General features: G+C 44.6%; 2 protein-coding genes across 3 annotated transcripts; one reads left to right on the forward strand and one right to left on the reverse strand.

Annotated features, from left to right (window-relative positions):
- Nucleotides 1-12011, reverse strand: LOC135499024 (glutamate receptor ionotropic, kainate 2-like). 2 transcript variants are annotated; one of them, XM_064789641.1, is made up of 19 exons: nt 11450-12011; nt 10158-10304; nt 9772-9906; nt 9228-9359; nt 8434-8571; nt 8027-8151; nt 7395-7535; nt 6917-7084; nt 6249-6564; nt 5528-5670; nt 5178-5282; nt 4882-5063; nt 4354-4607; nt 3899-4048; nt 3441-3568; nt 2734-2957; nt 2215-2306; nt 1632-1735; nt 1-1295 (listed from the first exon to the last, which is right to left on the reverse strand). In XM_064789641.1, exons 1-19 carry the CDS (start codon nt 11541-11543, stop codon nt 603-605), a joined length of 3471 nt encoding a protein of 1156 aa, XP_064645711.1. In that variant the 5' UTR covers nt 11544-12011; the 3' UTR covers nt 1-602. The 2 variants fall into 2 exon arrangements, with proteins under 2 accessions (XP_064645711.1, XP_064645712.1); XM_064789642.1 differs by lacking the exon at nt 8434-8571.
- Nucleotides 12012-13771: 1760 nt separating this feature from the next.
- On the forward strand, nt 13772-18963 carry LOC135498860 (transmembrane emp24 domain-containing protein 7-like). Its single transcript, XM_064789357.1, has 3 exons — nt 13772-14521; nt 14904-15152; nt 15434-18963. The coding sequence occupies exons 1-3, from the start codon at nt 14372-14374 to the stop codon at nt 15662-15664; spliced, it is 630 nt and encodes a 209-aa protein (XP_064645427.1). The 5' UTR covers nt 13772-14371; the 3' UTR covers nt 15665-18963.
- Nucleotides 18964-19472: the final 509 nt, after the last annotated feature.

A 19472-nucleotide genomic window follows, 5' to 3' on the forward strand; every position in this document is an offset into this window, starting at 1 on the left:
TGCCTCGGATTCTCCTCGGGCACTTCGTTTGGAAAGTGTCCAGTTTCTTGTTGATCTTCTTGGTCATCTTCCATGATTCGCATGCATAGAGCAGTACACTCAGTACTAGCATCCTCATACGTGAACTTAACTCATGTTCTCTCTTTCAACCGGTCGGTCCCGTCGATCTGAAATCAAAACCCGACACAGAAACTCAGGCGCGCTCCTTAAAGGACCAGTTGCCTCACCAAGGGCATTATAACCGAGCTATCGGCGCCCAGTCGCTTCCCATGACAGTTCCCATAATCGGGCGGCACGAAGATGTATCATTTCCCGCGCATGGTCGTGGACGTTCTAAATGACGAATAATGCATTTACAATGTATTTTACATCCCCATCTAAAAGTTTGGACTGAAATCGCCGAACTCTTTCTGAAAAATAGTTCACTAATGAAACAGACTAAGAACGAAGTCAATGGGGAATAATACATCTATTTCTTTAAAGGACAGCATTGCGTGTAAATAATTCATATTATGACGTTTAAGTATTGGAATCTGGATATTCGGCAATCGCGGCAGTCCCTTACTTGAAAATTGACATGGACGCCAGACAAAATGGTTCTTCTATACGTCAACATTAGACAGTTTCGGGTCCACTTTCAGTCCCCGAAGCTTTCTGGCAAACAGACCTGGCGTTTTGCCGTTTTCTGCCGTTGCCGTGCTTGTATTCTCTGACAGCCCAATCAATGATCCGCTGAGTCCCGCCGTCAGTATTTTATCACCAACCGCCGATTTCTCCGACAGCCCGACCAATGACCCGTGTCCCATTTCATATTTAGGCTTACCCACCGGATGTTCCGCCATCCCGATTATAGACTCGCCATCCACATAGAGGGTACTGATCGACATCGGGCTGAATTTACCCCACCCATTCATTCCCTCAGAATGATTGTCCTCCGGGAAGGTCTCCTTAGTTTTGCACGGATCTTGTGACGTCACAATCATGGCGTCACTTTGCCGTCTGCTTTGGTTTAACAACAATGTATCCTGGCTTCCCATTTTGGACAGGGTTGTTTGAACTGTTTCAGTCGTACTCCGTTTAGCCAAAGGTGCGTGTATCTTCCACTTATCTGCAAGACTGCGCGCTGGCGTTGTGTGATTCTCCGCGCTGACGTCATTGGCTTCTGCGCTCCTCGCAACGTTTTCTTGCGGTTTACGTCGCCAGTTGTAGGGCACATTTGGCAGCCAGTCTTCGCGCATGTCGGCTGAGAGTAAAGCCATACGTATCCTGAAGGCTTGTCCGAAGGACTTCGGCTTCTGGAAATTCAAAATTGGACATGTGAAATGAAATGCCCGGCCAAAATAGTCAAGCCTGGGTTTGTTCCTGTTTTCAACGATTTGGTCTTTATTCGTTGGTTCGCCAATCTTTGCTCAGAGACTGCCTGGTTTTGCGGGGAGAAATCTGGGCATTTTCACAATCTTCGCTGACAATGAGACTGTGGCACCGTGTGACCGAGGTGCTTGGGAGATTGCAAGTCTATGGCCATTTAAGCACATTTTGGTGGATAAGAGCTCACAAATAATATGTGGATCAACAAACCAGACAAAATAATCCGCGTCCGCAGACATCTTTATTGGATGACCTTGACCTACCGTTGGATCATTCTTGTCAACCGTTAATGAGCAGAAGACAATCCATTCGAGAACGAGGCAGACTAAACTCAAAAAGAGGCCGCCTAGGATGATGTAGAAGACGCCTGGAATTACAGACAAACGCCCATACGATGAAGTATATTGGATCGTACAATGTACGAAGTCAGCATCAGACATTACGTTTTCTTTTACCATCATGTTAAAAAGGCTGTGTTCGCTTCGGCTGGCCTTGCGACATTAACGATTCCAGTAACTTGGATTTCAGACGAGAGATGAGTCCCTGTGGTCACGAACTTCTGTACCCTGGTCGTGTTTCAGTACCTTTTAGAATCAGAACAAGCGGAGGACCAGGAGTCGAAGGGCAATTAACTCGGACCAAGTCGGTTTTTGGTAACCCGTACAGTGGGTCAATACAATAGTGTAGTTTCCTTTGGCTCATCCGACCCGTCTCCAGGTCGACCTTACAATCACTGGCAGCCTAGAGGCGCTTTGCACTGACGAACCAGTTGACACTCGTACGTCATACCGAGTGACGAAGTATATTGAAATCCACTGGTGCCAGGATGCCGTTTTATATGCTCACCTCTCATGTTATTGACGCCGAGCGTTCCAGTGGCCACATTGTCGCCCGCTGTTTCTTCTGCCTCCACAGCGCATTCTCCTCGCTTCTTATACCTTGCGTATGGTTGGGGGAAAAAAGGTTGAACAGAATGAGTGCATTCGTAAGCCAGTCGTATCCGGCTGATCAACCACATTTTTAGTCCCAGGTACATTCTCAACAGGTTCCTGCATCGTTATGGCAACGTTCTCAACAATGCCCGACACCTTCCCGAACACGTTAACGACAAATTGTTGGTGCAAGTTGATGTCCCAAACTTTTATACTTGTTGGTCAGCAAAAAAACTAATATTTCCGTGTGTTTCCGATACCTTCCCAACATATTTGATTTTGAAGCTATTCGGACATTAGTTTCTAGATCAACTATTCAGAATAGACCATCTTCAACTTGAGGGCCTTTCACTCGGCACTTATGACCGAGCTTCGTATGCGAAGGGACCTTCCCATCCTATTGGAATTGGCAGACAAGGGCGGTAGAACCTACCACGTTTCGTGCAGTTCCTCCATATAACCAGCCTCCTTCAGTTGCAGTATCGCATTGGAGATCTCGCTGTTGTAAGGCGAGTTCTTCTGCAATCCGAAGCCGTAGCCGAACTTGTTGAAGAGTCGCCCCACACTTTTCAAATTGCACGGCTTTGTGACAGCTTGGTAGTCGAGTATGACGCTGTCCGTTATGAAGGCGTATTTTGTTGGTCCGTTGCTGCGAACCTGAGGAGACGAATCCAAAAATGTTGTCAGGCGGATGCGGCGTTAAGGCCGCTTTAGGAGCTTACCCAGGACCAAGTGGTTGCATGTAAAAGTTGTCATTGTGGGTAAAGTTTTTCCCCAAGCCATCGCGTGCAAGAAAGAAATGATTTGTTGTCTGCGCTCTGCATGCATTCCAGATTTATATCTAATGAGCAACACGGATCTTCGAACGATTTCAATGGTCGTTTTGAAAACGGGTCAGGGACATTTTCACTTGATAAACACGCGAGTTTGAGTCCTTTCGGGATCGCATTCTTTCTCTTATCATGAGGCCCCTGATAAATCAGTTCATGGCGTTTTTAAGAGTTGTAGTCTTTCCCCATTCAAACAGATCAATCTAACTAAAATAAATATGATGAAACTGGCCAAACTCTGCACGATTCCATTCCTCTTCGCCTGTCCCTAGAATTGAACCGAAAAACTGATTATGAGAGAGGCTCTCACCCTTTCCAGCGCCTTGTCCGTGTCCTTCCAGAGCGTTTTCTTGTTGACCATGAACTTTGCCATGTCCTGATAGAAGGTCAATGCCGACTTATCGAAATAGGAATACATCGCAGAACTCGCCACCGTACCTGGAACGAAAATAAAGTTTTTCCCCTGAGGGCAGCAGAAGGGGGCCTTACTGCTAACAATAGACCCCGCCCCCCGAAAGCGTGAAATACATGTTCTTCATTGCCATCGCTAGTGGAAACCTACCAATACTAGCTAACGTAATGGCTATATTGTGTTGAGAACGTTTCGGCTATTCAGTCACTGGTGTAGCACCCAGTCGAATGACGGTGATCAGAAAAAGGCGTGACCATGTCTTATCGAAATGCCATCGTAAGAAAACGGCGATGGTAGCTCCCCGTTTAAGAGACTACAAACATTTACGACAGTCTCCAGATTCTGCCAACGCGTACCGTAAAGGACCTCTTTCTGCCCACCCAAATCTTCAATCGAGTTTATATCGGTGGTAAGCCGCCCTGCCGTCAGAAAGGCCGCCAGGTTGGCCGTGTAGGTCGCCACTAAGATCATGATTCCCATCCACCAGGAAATTGTAGGGATTCGCGCTGGAATGGATTCAAAGTAATCGGTGAAAACCGTAAAAGATTGGAACAACTCGTAAATTATGCTGCCTCTATATTGGAAAAGTTCGAAAAATTTTATTATACGAGTAGTCGGGTTGTTTCTGTTTAAAATACGATGGGGGGGGGGGGGGGGGGGGGGGTTCGCCTGTTTCATTTTGTATCCTATTTTTATGAAAGTGCATTTGTAATTAAGATATTTGCAACTTGTTTATTTCGAGCCTTTTTTCACTGGGAAATCTTTACCTGGGACTAAAATGTCTTTATATCGGACAAGCTGCTATCCTTACCTGAAGTACTCAAAGGGTAGACCTCCCCGCCCTGCTGCAATAGTGACGCCGTCGACAACCAGAGGGCGTTTGCCACATTCATCTTGGCGAGCGCCTTCTTTCGTTCCTTCTTGAAAACAAGAGTTTCTTTTTGTTCCCGGCGCCTCATCTGCAGTAGCAATTTGGTGAATGTTGGAACAAGTATTTTCGGAGCTGGTTTGTCGTTGACGTCACGTCTTGATTTGCTGAGTCTGTTTTGTAGTGCTGCTTGGTCCCTGAAAGTTTGAAATGATTAAGGCTTTTTCAAATGCATGTGAATGTCACTGTCCTTTTGGGCCGTTGTGCGAGGACTATAACTAGGCCGAATTTAAAAAAAATCTAACTTTTGAACCCAACAGGATTTTCTCATTTCAGTAACCATGAGTAAAATTGACTTATAACTTTATGAATGCCAGCCTTGTTGCCTTAATTCAGAAATTACTATTGGGAATCGAGCTCTTAGCGGGACAGTGGAACAGGAACCCCCCCCCCCCCCCCCGCCATACTCACTCTGTCTGACTCTGGTCGTGGTCACGCTGCATAAAATCACCATGGTAGTCGTAGGGGCTAAGTTTGTTGAGCAAAGACACAAACAGCGCTACTAAAATAGTCATGATGCCGATTGTAAGATAAACATCCCAGGAGAACGGTTCGAGGAACTTGAATGCTCCAGGTTCAATGATGGCATCTTTCTGAAGAAAAAATTTGAAATGTAAAATCGTTACCGGATGATCATCAGGCCACAAAATCCATTGTCGCTGTCTGGAGGAGGTCCGTGACGTAATGGTCGTAACCACCTGCCTTACCTTCATAGCAATCCTCAGCCCCAGGTCGAGGTATGGGTTGGTGAAATCTATGTCTTTCTCCCTGTCTAAGTTGATGGTGAACGGGGCTGCGGCCACATCCGCATTCTGCAACAGAAGATAAACACATGTAGAATGCTGGAAAGTTCTTTGCAAACTATAGATCTGTATACTCGATTGGGAATACCGTGTACGAAAAAGTTACCATGTCATTATAATATCACTGATACCATTGCAATTTTGTGTTTTCACCAAGTTGGCGAGATCAGCTCGGGTGAATGGTTGTCACTTCTTTGACTCTGGTATTCCTGGCAATCTCTTACTGATTAACCAGGGTGCTCATTTTGACTTACTCTATCAACTAATTCTTTCACCATCCCGTTCCACTGTTTGGTGGAGGCATCTTTAGTTCCATAGTTCTCATCCGGGACTCTGTAAAGTCTGTACTTGAAGCCGATTTCTTTGGACAGTCGTTTTAGTAGATCTACACAATATCCTAAAAGAAGAGCAATGCGTGTGGTCAACCGACTCTTGTCATGTTCTCGGCGATTCCCATCAAAAGAGAGCTTATGTTGCGATGTTCCGAGACAATCTCCCAATGAGAGGACTAAGTTTCATTTCCCTCCTGAACCGGAAGACACTAAATGTACGCTAGTACCTCTCCCACTAGTTGCAAGTATCATTTAGCAACCGTTATCAATGGCGAGGCTTGGAGATTGGTTTTGAGAGTGCCGTCTCGTCATGCAAATACTGAATCATGATCCATGTAATATTCTGATGGCGCTGTATCATATTTACAAGTATGAGAGGACGTCCCACCTTCCATTCTGTGGAGGAATTTCCTTATGAAGTTGTTTCTGACGCACTCGGCCCCGTCACGGATGTTACCGAAGTGCGGGAGGGGGTAATCAGGCTTTTCTCAAATGAGCAACAAAACGGTAACGTGAATGGAAAAAAAAAATCTTAGGTAATATTTTACTGCCGCAGTGAAAGTTACTTTCTGGAGGATATGAATAATGTCAAAGAGTGAAGAGGAAGGGCTTATACTACCCAGATAAATTATGCAATATTTACCTTCAATTTCATGAGGTTGGATGTCCGTAATATTGACATCATCTTCGGACCCAGTGTACATCACAAACGGTGCCTCAATAATAGTGATGACATTCAACGTCCGGTTAGCCAAATCGCTGACGTAGTCATGAACTATTGATCTGTCACCCTGGAAACGGATGTCCTTTGGGGCGGCCATTTTGAGGCCGCCATTTTGTGTCCAATTCCCGACTTTGTGCCATCCAGATTGCTTTAGGTTCACGATGTCGAAGATGGGAGTTTCTGGCGCGACGTTTGTGTTGAATTTGATTCTGCCTGCAACCCCGTCACCATCGACCTTAAATTTATAAATGTTGTGAACAAGGAAGGCAGTATTATACTGAAAATTGTACTTAATCAGAAATGTAGACTCCTGCGCGGCCTTGGAACTAGAGTTTTGGTGAGCGGCGTTTCGCCACTGCCAACACGGGCAGCCATTACTAAAGTTATCATCCAAGACTTTTATCTAGGATTCTTTGAATATATCACAGGCGCCTGAAAATGCACTGTCTTCCTTACTGAAGCGATGACAATCGATTATTTTGAGAAGACGTTTGATGAGACCAAGTCATTTTGTGTATATTCTCATATTCAAGGGGTGGGTAGAAAAAGAATCCAGCGGCCCGAAATCTGTATAAAGAAACAGTTACCTTTTGTACATATGATAGGAATTCTTTGCCATGTGCCCACGGCGTCACCGGTGTGTCTCTGCAGCTGAAATTTCCCGCCAATTTCGGCCAGTTTTTGGAGTCTGCGTAAAAGTCTCGCGCAGCGTACGCAAATGACAACACTGCGTCTACAATGAGAGCTACAAACGCCTGGAAAAGAAGTGAAAGGTTAGACCATATTGCGGGTCAACTTCCGTAGATTCAGCCTGACACCTCTGATTATGTCATCACATGTATTTTGTGGGAACGACACCCTCAAGGCACTGCGATTTAAAGTGTGAGTAACTGGGTGCCAAAGCTCCGCGGGAACGGCGAATAGACCCCTGCCCTTATTAGGGAACTTCTTCATGACCCTTGGGAAATTCCTCACCTCATCCCAAAACAGGCGTAAATGGTGTCAATTGAAGCTATGGCATTGAAAACCTCACCACATACTCTCCTCAGCTTGTATGATACTCACGGTTAGAGGTTTCGTCACGCCGTGTTTAGTTTTGATGTAGTCTGTAAAGTTATCCAGTAGGGCGCCATTTCCAAACGAGGGGACAGTTCCTATCATTCCTGCGAGATAGGGGGCGCCACTGATGGCATTGGGCAAAGTCGCCTGAGAGAGAAATGGATACATGTATGACGGACGTAGTGCGCTGGGCGATCCAACCACAGTTGACGAACTTTCAAAGTTTACTGAGTTAGCGTTGCTCAATTCGCACTCTCGAACCATCTATGGTCAATTAGTTGGGTCTGACCCTTTGATGTGATGTTTTCTTCTTGGTCTGCATTAGAATACATCAATTATTGTGTCTGTGGTCTGGGCCATACCGGAACAGAATGACCGTTAGTGACGCCTATTGGCCATCACTATATATAGTATTGCGCGGGAACTGACCGGCTCGGGTATAAGGGAGTTTTTTGCAAATCCCCGAAACTCCAACGCGAACGGCTATCCCATTGACTGACCTCATAACGATGTCGAAAAATGGGATAGGCGTTCGCGTTGACCTTCCGGGGTTTTTTCGAAAACTCCTTAATATAACAGGTGGCACATCCGGCATTTCCCGGGCATTCAAAAACTGCGGGCATATTTTAGTCTCTTACATATCCAGTGGAGCCGTCAGTGACCACCCAGGCCCATCCTGCCCCAGCCATTTCCAGTGCATTAGCCTGCTGCATGATGATCTCGGCATGATTAGCTCCCGTGTTCAGGAGGATTATTCTAACACCTAGAAATAGAAAACGGGCTTTAGGCGGGAGAAAACCTTGATATATCATACTGAAGATATCCCACCATAACTCAATGACCAAATGAAATTACCCCCCTGACAACGCAGAAGACAGCATACTTCTTTCTCCATTCTGCGGAATATCCAGCACCATGCTTGTCGAACGGCAAGTTGCAAAGAACGCAAGTTGTGTATTAGCATCGTCGACAGGGGTCGCCACGGTCTATATCAAAAACCAAGAAGCGACCGGAGCTCCCCTAGTGGCAGCGGTTGGGGGTTTACCTGATTGCTTGATACTCTTCAACTGTATTCTTGCATCAACGTCCTTCGGGTTACTGGTGATCGCAAATTGTTGGTTGCTCACGACCTGTATGCCGCTTCGACCGGAGCGTGATTGGAACTCAAGCATGCCATTTGTGCCTGTAAAGATCCGCAAAGCATCAAACTAAAACCGCCAAGCCTCATTTCGCGTAGCCAGGCTCTTCAGAAAGCCGCAGTGACAGCTTTCATGGGGGTCGGTAGGCAGAAAAACAAGGCAAGGGCAATTAAGCGAATGCGGTTGCATCAAGAAACCTGCTTTCAGTCTTATCGATGGTCACAAAAGGTGTCTGAAATCACGGACAAATATGGCTCGAGAAGATCGAGCTGCCATCAGTTCGTCGTGCGTTTTCAAGTCCACGTGAAGCTTTTTATATGGAGGGTGTAGTACCTGCCACGTGAGCAAAAGTGTCATAATTTTCCCCCACGTGAACTGAGGTTAAAAACACTTGTATTTTTTATCCACACGTGAAGTGCTGTACTAATTAGACACCTAGGCCATAAATACTACCCTCGTAATACCCCCAAAGTGTACCGCCAAGCTTTTCTTACCTGACCAAAGGAAGATTTAAAAAAATCTGACTGACGAAACCTGAGAACGCATCTGGGGGCATCACTATCAAAACTTGAATTTTTTTCCCGCATCGCATAAAGGTCCAATGATTCACACCCAACCAGCCCACTTAGCCGGCGAATTTCGCACTTCGGAGACGGGCAAAAATAGAAATCGCCCACATGGATAGAAAATACGAACTTACCGTAATCCGAGTTAGACGACAAAATGGCAACTTTCTTCCACCCAAAATACTGCACCAACGAGATCAGAGCCTGACTCTGGACCGAATCGGGTGCGGAGAGTCGAACCAGGTATGGGAAGTTATCCTTGTCACCTTGGAAAGAAGACGTACTGAGAAGATCCTTATTCTTGGAAGCGTTTTACGACCAACGACAGCAACAACTGTCTCAAAGTGGCGAGAAAAGTGCTTGGTTGTTGAAAATCTAAAGCTTGCACTAAAAGCAGTTAAATTTAACCCCAGAAAAACTCACGACATGTAAGCAACAGAAATAATTCAAGTCGAAATAATGCTTTTTAAGGGTCAATACGGAAAAAAGCACTCAGAGCAGCTAGCAGCTGGTAAGATGCGCTTTAGAAGCTCAGAAACATGCCGGGATCGGCATAGTGCGGCCGGTGATACCCCTCCAGTCCTCCGAAGGATGAGACTTCAGGATTGACGCACCACGCCGTTGGACAGAGAGGTATGGAAACAGCCTCGTCCCTCATCTCATGTTTATCTTGCTTACCCAACAGCGGATTCGTGGCCCGTGGCGAAATGTGCGGTATATGATGCGCCTGCGCAACAGGATGCATCCCTTTCGTTGTCGCGGAGGACATTGGGCCAACATAGGCCATTATTCCTTCTCCGCCATCTTTGCAGGCTGAAATTTTCAAGCATAGTTAAAAATCACACCTGCTGTATAAAGTGGGTGTATAGTCGGTGGGTGGGGCAGCCCTGGGAGTTATTCTGCCTCCCTCCCAGATGTACAAAAATGTGTTTTATTGCAGTTATGAAACGAAAAGTAGCCCTCCCCCAAGAACAAACTACCTCCCCAGGACCAAAAGGTTAAATACGCCCCTGATGTATGGACAACATACTCAAAATAATTTACAGTATACTCGGAGTACTCACCAAATTGTATACTCTCAAATGTCCCGATCGAAGGAGCAATATCACTGACATATTCCAAGGTAGTGTCGCCAATTAGTTTATACTCATTGACGTAAGCGACGGCGAGTTTGAAGGTTTCATTGTCTTCTGCGCTACCTCCTATGCCGCCTACGAAAATAAAACAATGTAAGCCTAAAGAGTATATAACAACCACGAGACAATAAATCTCGTTCGCATTTTCTGCGTAATACAGTGTTTTGAAATAAGGAAAACTGCCATACTTGCCCCCCCCCTCCCACCCCCACCACCCCACCACCACCACCACCACCACCACCACCACCACCACCACCACGACTTGTCAACTTTCTGACAAATTTATTTTTTCTGAGCGAGCCGGTAGTTTTGGAGCAGGTCTGTGCGTAGGTGTTGTGAAGTATACATTCAGTTTCCATCATGCATCACACAACTGTGCATTGATGTACAGGCGCCGTGCTCAATCATTCTCTCTGCCAACAAACAGGATATCCTCAGTACAGTCCCCCGCCGCCATTCTGTTAGCTGTATCCCATTTATTCCCCTAATGGTAGTCTGTTTACCTTTCCCAGTAACGAGGCGAGGAAAGCAAGGCAGCGTCCCAGGACACCACTATCAAAACAAAGGTCGTCTGATAACTGGCAATCAAATATTTAATGGATGTTCAGCGTTTTAGATCCAAACTCGCCCAAAGAAGCGGAAGAACATAGATCACCATTCACCAATTTTCAAAATAAATGAAAACCGACCTCTGCTTGGCTCATTTGTAATGGGTGCAGAATTCGGCACTTTTGATTGGTTAATCCATATTCGAAGACAGCGCTCGCAGAGGCTGATTGCGTTTTCGCAACCAATAAACGTCCGGCACGTGACAAATCGAGTCAGACACGTCACGACGACGTCATTCGATTTGTCATGTGCCAGAAGCTTAGTTATTCGGAAGACGACGCGGTTTTTCGAATTGACGACCTCTCGGTCAGGCATCCTTCGTTCTTACCACTACCCCACTTCACTCTCAGCTGGCTAACGAATATCATCGGGTCCCAGAAGGCTGTGACCCTTGTGTAGTGTGACTGACCTTATAGAGCGTAAAAAGCAGTAAGTAGGCAAAAACGGTTGCGATCATAATGCATGTACACTCCGGACGCAGTGGACAGGCCTCGTCCTGTCGCCCGGTTCCATTAAGGAAAGATGTTCAGGATGACGAAATGGACGGCATAGGAGTCTAGATGCATTGGCTTACCCTGACTGACACCTATTCGAAAGTTTAATTGACTTACCGAATTTGACTGTCGCTGGTGCCAACCCTGACGTCCCTTTCCAAAGTAACCAAAAAACGGATAGAAGCACAAGCGATAAAACCTTTGGCAACATTTTCAATGGTCCGCCAATTTTAGAACACAAGTCGAATTCAGAAACCTTCCTGGTGTTGGTGTATATATGGCGCGACTGACGAAATGTCCCAATCAGCTGCAGAGTCAGCAAATGACGTCACTTGGTCTGGATCTCGCGAGACTAGAGTGGCGATGTCCCAGACTGAGACGGTGTGTTGCTGCGTCATTTCACCATCTTGGCGGCACGTACACAGGCTCCGAGATCAGTAAACGCCCTTAGATCTGAATATGAATTCGAATATATATATCCAAATATCATGTAGCGTTGGTCTGACGCTCTGGGACTGCTTTATGATAAGGTGGGATTGCAAATTGGGCGGGCGGGGGAAGGTATTATGCACTTCACTTGCTCGAAAACACATATTAATTATATCGGTCAAATTATATTTAAATCCGCGTTGAGATTTGTGATATACTCCATCATAAACGAAAATGAACAGAAGCGACTGACTGGTCAAACGTTGTCCGCCATGTTTACCGTCACCAATATTTCGCAACGATTTCGTTCAATGCGCAATGAGTTCGTGTCAGTAACTTTACCTTCACGATACGTGTACAGTATATGCGACACTTTCACTGATTCGTTAGTCAACAGCAGTATAAATATCGAATATATACGATGAGTTTATGAATTCTTGATGATATCAACAAATAATTAGTAAATTACCATTGTATATCATCTAAAACGTCATGCGGTATGCGTTTAGTTACAGAAGTCAGTTCAATGACACGTTTTCTCCCGAATTCTTAGCAACCGGAGGTCTGTTCCATGACCCGGTTTCTTCCGAATTCTTAGTAACCAGAAGTCTGTTCAGTGACTCGTTTTCTCCCGAATTCTTAGCTACCGGAGGTCTGTTCCATGACCCGGTTTCTTCCGAATTCTTAGTAACCAGAAGTCTGTTCAGTGACTCGTTTTCTCCCGAATTCTTAGCTACCGGAGGTCTTTTCCATGACCCGGTTTCTTCCGAATTCTTAGTAACCAGAAGTCTGTTCAGTGACTCGTTTTCTCCCGAATTCTTAGCTACCGGAGGTCTGTTCCATGACCCGGTTTCTTCCGAATTCTTAGTAACCAGAAGTCTGTTCAGTGACTCGTTTTTTCCCGAATTCTTAGCTACCGGAGGTCTGTTCCATGACCCGGTTTCTCCGGAATTCTTAGCAACCGGAGGTCTGTTCCATGACCCGGTTTCTCCGGAATTCTTAGCAACCGGAGGTCTGTTCCATGACCCGGTTTCTCTGGAATTCTTAGCAACCGGAGGTCTGTTCCATGACTCGGTTTCTCTGGAATTCTTAGCAACCGGAGGTCTGTTCCATCACCCGGTTTCTCCGGAATTCTTAGCAACCGGAGGTCTGTTCCATGACCCGGTTTCTCCGGAATTCTTAGCAACCGGAGGTCTGTTCCATGACTCGGTTTCTCTGGAATTCTTAGCAACCGGAGGTCTGTTCCATGACCCGGTTTCTCCGGAATTCTTAGCAACCGGAGGTCAGTTCCATGACCCGGTTTCTTCCGAATTCTTGGCAACCGGAGGTCTGTTCAATGACACGATTTTTCCCGAATTTGCTACAGCAGTTTTCCGTACTGCAACCGCTATAACAACCCGCTCTCACGAGGGTTCCACGCATTCAATGACTCCCCTTCGATCGGCAAAGAAAATATATTGCGTCATATTATTTTCCCCCTGGTACAAACTGCATCAGGTCTGGAAACTGGTCAATAACTGTCGATGAAAATACCATTACTAGAAAGCATAAACATTATTATGTTGAATTGTCGCCACTGTATCGACCGAAACCGGAAGCGGTTTTATGCGGGACTAAAATACGGCAACGGAAGGCCCATTCAAATATCTCGTGTGCTTATTTACCGGTGACATTGATCGTTGTCAGTAGATCAAATGTAACTGAACTTGTCCCCAGGGGTTGTTCCGTTGTTTGCTGGTCATATTTAACGAGGTTAATTACAAGTCATCGTATAATAAAATATCAATTAACAATTAATGTATTGGACACGTATTCCCACTCTCTCTCTCGGCTATCCTGACAACCAGCGGTTTTCAATATACTCAACCTGTCGATGAGACGTCGGAGTAAAAACGCCTAATCTCAGTATGCTCTCAAGCTCTCTCCAGCAGGGGGCCATCGTTTCTTGTCTACTGATGGTACCACGGCCTGGTTCCACTTAATTGGGGTTGTGCCGCGCCAATCCGGGTATCCCGAAATGGAAGGATCACTTTCCCAGTATATGGTGCCAATGCAAATGGTTCATTTTTGTCTTATTTCTGTGGCAGCGCATGCGGGGGGTATACTTCTGACCAGGAAAATCCTACGCCCAAGTTGTCCTTTTAAAATGCTAAGCGTTTGGCCCCAGGATCATATCTCCGATGTCACAAATACTATGTAGAAATCATGCCATGAATGATATGCCGTCCTGGTACCAATTGTTTTCGATAAATATACTCCGTACGCCTCTCATACGACGTGATTATGCATGCTAAAGTATTGTTCCTTAGTTATACATAAAAATAACATGTTTCCCATCAAAATTGCGTTGAGAAGTTCCCGAAAACATAAAACTTAGCTAATTCAACGGTACCGTTCATTCTGCGACACCCTGTATGTAGGGTCGGAATTCCCTTATCTATTTTTAGACTGGGGAATACCATCCGGGCACCTGCCACGTTGTTGAAGAAGCCGAAACCGAACTACGGATATCGCTTACAAAACAGGCGATAATTCAAAACTTACTGCATCGATTTAAGAAAACTTTGCACCAAACTAAACATAAAAGACTATAGTATCGTTCACATAAATATGTTGAGTTTAGGGGAGTTACTTGTTGCGTTTTCAGCGTTTTTAGGGACGGCCCTGTGTACAGAGCTGACGTTTACACTACCCGACAATGCAAAAGAGTGTTTTTACGAAGTTATTGACAAAGGAGTTAAATCCACCATAGAATTTCAGGTAATTTTTGCTTGTAGTTTTGCTCCTGTGTGCCTGTATATAGCGTCTTTATCTGAAAGCAGTCTGTCCAATCGCAGGGCGTTCAAAACCTGTACACGAGGGAAAGTTTCAGAATGACATTTAGGCCTATATCACGTTTGTCTTGAACTGGAAGACGTAAAAGTTACGGATGACAGCTTGCTTATTATTAGGAGGTCGAGTGCAAATGCCACGAATTCTCATTTAACCCCCTGTCAGCGTCACCAACATGGCAATGTGGAGGGTCTGTCATATCAACCGAAATCATTTCTTGGTCTTGGATGACAGTTCAGTTGCAAACCGTCTACCTCAATCGCATATTTCATGCAATAAATCATTTCTAAAACAAGAATTGTTTTTTCAGGTCATAATGGGAGGAAACTACGATGTCGACATGGAACTTGTCGCACCCAACGGCCAAAGTCTCTACAAAGACCAGAAGAAGCAATATGACTCGTTCACATGGACCACCGACCAAAAGGGCATCTACAAATTTTGTTTCAGCAACGAATTTAGCACGTTTACGCACAAGACGGTGTATTTTGACTTCCAAGTTGGGGATGAACCAGCCATCGTACCTGACTTGGCAAAGCAAGCGACTGCGATGACACAGGTAGGTGATTCTTTCAAGAATGAAGAATGTCTATTTGGAAATGATAGACCTAACACACCTGCTCCAAGACCAAGGTTGATTTGGTAATTCCATGGACTTGGAGAATACTGTACTGAATGGGGTCTTCCGATTGTCTGGTGAAGGCCTGCTGGGACCCATGGACTCAGGACATGGTGAAGTGACCCCCTCCCTTAGGTTTGGAGCTGATTTGATGTCTTATCCAGAGTTGTATGTTTTCCTTGTTGAACATATCATCAATTAACTCATTGTCCTTCTTTCAGATGGAAACGTCCGCCGTTGCAATCCATGAGGCCCTAAAAGTTGTGAATGACTACCAGACCCATCACAGGCTCCGAGAATCAACAGCACGGGGCTTTGCTGAGGATCTCAATGAACGTGTACAACTTTGGTCCATAGGGGAATCTATTATTATTCTAATTATAGGAATTGGACAAGTTTTAGTTCTTAGAAGCTTTTTTACGGACAAAAAAGGCACAGTGAGCAGTACGTAGTGTTGTTTCTATCTAGACATTTTGGTTGAATCAAAGATATTATGTTTGATCTGGGACTGCTTAAAAATTCCAAGAGACGAAACTTGAACTACCATGGGGAGGGGGAGGTCATCAGTATTTGCCAATACACATATCTTTCCCCCTCAATTTTGATATTTCAAGGTGTTGACAGAAGAATGTAAAAACTAAACGATTGTTGTGGGTCCCATGGGAGCTGATGTGAGCAGCTCATGCAGAATGGCAATACCTTAAAGTTCCTTGGCCTCTGATCACGCTGGTGAGTGCCAGTGTGTCAAAAATTCTGCCCAAACACATGAAAAGCCTACACCCAATTTTGTGAGGAACTGAAAAAAAACATCGCCGACCGCCATGCTGTTTTGGTCTGTTCATCAAGCTGGTTCTCGCACGACCGAACCGTTTTTGTAAATAGCTTTTTTAAGGTAAATACTGTATATGAGTATTGCAAAGTGTTTTGTAAAAAATGGACTCAGAAAATGTGAGTAATTTGTATAATCCTCTGCCTCTGTATGTCGTCAAGAGAACATTGGACATTTCGAAGGGAAAGAGTAACATTAACTGTATATGCTTTACAATATCGTTATAATTTTCTAAGTCCAGTTCAGAAATGAATCGTAACACCATTCACACACCTATAAGTGTGTTCTGTTTGTATCACTGTCATTCAGGAGAATCAGTTCCCCAACTTACTGAGTGTCCTACGTTATTCTTTTGTATTCAAAGCAGGCTTTCCAACTCACCGAGAAAATTTCGGAGTCTGGAACAGGGAGTAGGAATAAATAAAGACCCAGTACACATTTTTGTCTCTAAATAACTTCCTGGTTGACTTGTCGTATACACAAGTATTTTGATTCATTCAGTGTGCGTGGCTGCATCTCACTCTAGAAATCAGTGGTTACAATGTAGTCTCAGAAGAAAAGCCTTTGTCCCTTGTACCCGAGTGTACTAGTTATTCCCGGTCTACAGAGTGGATCCAAGGCTTGGGGGTCATGATGAGTTTCAACAGCCTGTAAGATTCAGAAGGTTAATTTCAATCAAGAGAGCCTTGGGAACAAACAATATTGAGGAAGTTGCCCGGGACTACGACATGCTGTTAGCGTTAACACAACAGTAAATCAAAACTGATGAAAATCAAAAATTCAGTGCTGCCCTTTCTCAAGAAAAAATCGGAAACGTGTGGGTGCAGGTGTTGAGGGGCCTTTCAGTTAGTTTTTTTGTTTCTTACACATGCAAACAAAATTCGGTTGCCATCTGCCTAAACATAGGTGTCGCTTTCGGAGTTCTAATGATACATTTAGTACAGTCACATTCACAATTGACATCACAGAATATGCGTATGTTCTACGCGAGGTACAGGTTACTTACACACAAGCTACTCACAACCCTGTGCATGCTACTTGTCACACAGGCTAGACCTTGGCCATGTTAGCTGCTCTGCACGCAGCTTGCACGGCACCAGAGCATAGGTTTGCGCACAGCACACGCAATGTCGAAGCATTACATTTTTGGCTGAGTGTATGTTATTTGTGACTGGTGCTGTAGGCGTGGTAAACTCCTCGGGTCAAATACAAAAAGTTTTGAATTTGTGTCCATTCCAGTGTTGTTAGTTATGAGGTATCTGCCCATTTCGCCTTAACCTTATTCGCCTTATCCAATTTTGCCTTCTCCCATTTAGCCTTCTCCTAACTTGCCTTTTCTCAATTCGCCTTCTACGATTTCGCCATCGTCTTATCTCGCCTTTGTTCCAATTGGCCTTCTTCCTAACTCGCCTTCCTCTCATCTTGCCTTATACTAGTTTACCTTTTCTTATTTCGCCTTTGTCCTATTCTGCCTTGGTTCCATCCTGCCTTATCTCATCTTGCCTTTTCTTGATTGACCTTTGTGTCAATTCGCCTTCTTCCCATTTTGCCTTCTCCCGTTTCGCCATATCTCACTTCGCCTTTTATCAATCAGCCTTCGTTAAGCAAGGGGTCTATTATTCGCAGGGGGGGGCAGTGTTTTGAGTAGTTTAATGATTCTGTTCAAAAAAACTTTGGGACTTGTATTATCTCATGCTAAGTTATAGCATTGCTGAGAATGAAGAACATCAAACATACCAAAACCATCCAAAGGGAACACTGCGTGGGACGTTCTTGAGAGCTAACTCATTCTGTGAGAAGGCCTCATAATTCCCCAATGACCAAAGGAATACATCTTCCAGATTGCTGGATTTGAGTAGGCCTATTGACCATAGTCCATAATAAAGAACTTCAGAAGCACTCACACTTTGAATGATCAATAAAATACTTAGCACCCCCATCCCTCCTATATAGTACCAGGTCACAAGTCTTACTCATCAAAGAATGCCAAAACACTATGCCAAAATATTTCCATGAAAGACTTGGAAAACTCTAAGATTTGACAAACATGGGTAAAGATACTAAGTTGGTTTTGGAGATACATGTAAGCTTACATGTGGATGGTTCAGAAGTTATGAAGATTTGAAAATATTGGTAATTAAGCAGCAGCCTTGGGTAGGGTACCAAAACATAATTCGTGGAAACACTCTTATATGAAAGATTGGTCCCACAAACATGGGTAAAAGAGACAAAAGTCTTTTGTAATATGGTATGTAATGTAATATGACTATAATGGCTGAGAAGTTATCTACACTTGTAATTTTGGCAATGTCCACCAGGTTTTGGTTGGGGGTACCCCCGAATGGACCCTAGAAGCCCTTCAACACTGTTGAAGACACTTTCATATGAAAGATTGACTCAACAAACATGGGTAAAGACACCAAGTTTGTTGCAAAGTAGGAAGAAGGCGAAATGGGAAGAAGGCGAAATAATACAAAGGCGGGGCGGGTAAAGGCGAGATAGGATGAAGGCGAATTGGGACAAAGGTAAATTAGGACAAGGTGAAATAGGAGAAGGCAGATTAAGACAATGGCAAACTGAGACGAAGGCAAGAATGGATAAGGCAACTTGTGATAAGGCAAGATAAAACAGAGGCAAAATAGCATAAGGCGAAAAATGAAAAGGCGAAAAAAGACAAAGGCGAGATAGAATAAGGCGGATTGGGAAGAGGCGAAATTGGAAAAGGCGAAATAGGAGAAGGCGAAATGTATATTTTTTAAAGGCAAAATGGGAAAAGGCGAAAAAAGACCAGGCGAAATGGGCATGAACCAGTTATGATGCTAATGCTGTAAAATTGGTCAGGAGCCACTCTTAACTCTTGTCAACTCAAGACGGCTCTTGACTGAGTTTACAGATGTAGGACATAAATGTAGCTGTACTTAGAATTTGCTTTTGATTTACTAATAAAAGAATTGTTGTTGAAACAAAGTGATTTGGTAATTTATTAGCTTAAAGTACGTGGTACTGTAAATACGTCCCTGAGCCGTTCAAACGCAAATAAGGAACTTGGATGTGACGGACTTCCGATTTTCTTGTTGTCATTTGAGAGAATTTGTACTTGGCTCAAGTCCAGCGCCAGTTAGACGTTATGTCCATATATATTTCAAGGTAGGGCGTTTATGACTGTAAGCTGAGGATACGCTCGGTAGTTGGCCTGAGAAAGGCTTGGCTTTCTTCGTGTTATTTCAAGTGTTAATATGGGTGGTGGGTCTGCCAAGGAGTACACTCCGGATGCAGTGGACCGGCCTCGTTCCTCACCCTAACCAGATTAAGATGACGCAATGGGCTCCCCAGGGAGTCTAGCTCAGGAGCGGCCTCATTATCAACCCGGAAGGCCAAATGCCCGGTGTGCAAGGGATAGTAGTCCTAGGGCTGATAGTCCGTGTAACAAT

This window comes from Lineus longissimus, chromosome 14, assembly GCF_910592395.1.
Source record: "Lineus longissimus chromosome 14, tnLinLong1.2, whole genome shotgun sequence".
NCBI classification, from domain to species: domain Eukaryota; kingdom Metazoa; phylum Nemertea; class Pilidiophora; order Heteronemertea; family Lineidae; genus Lineus; species Lineus longissimus.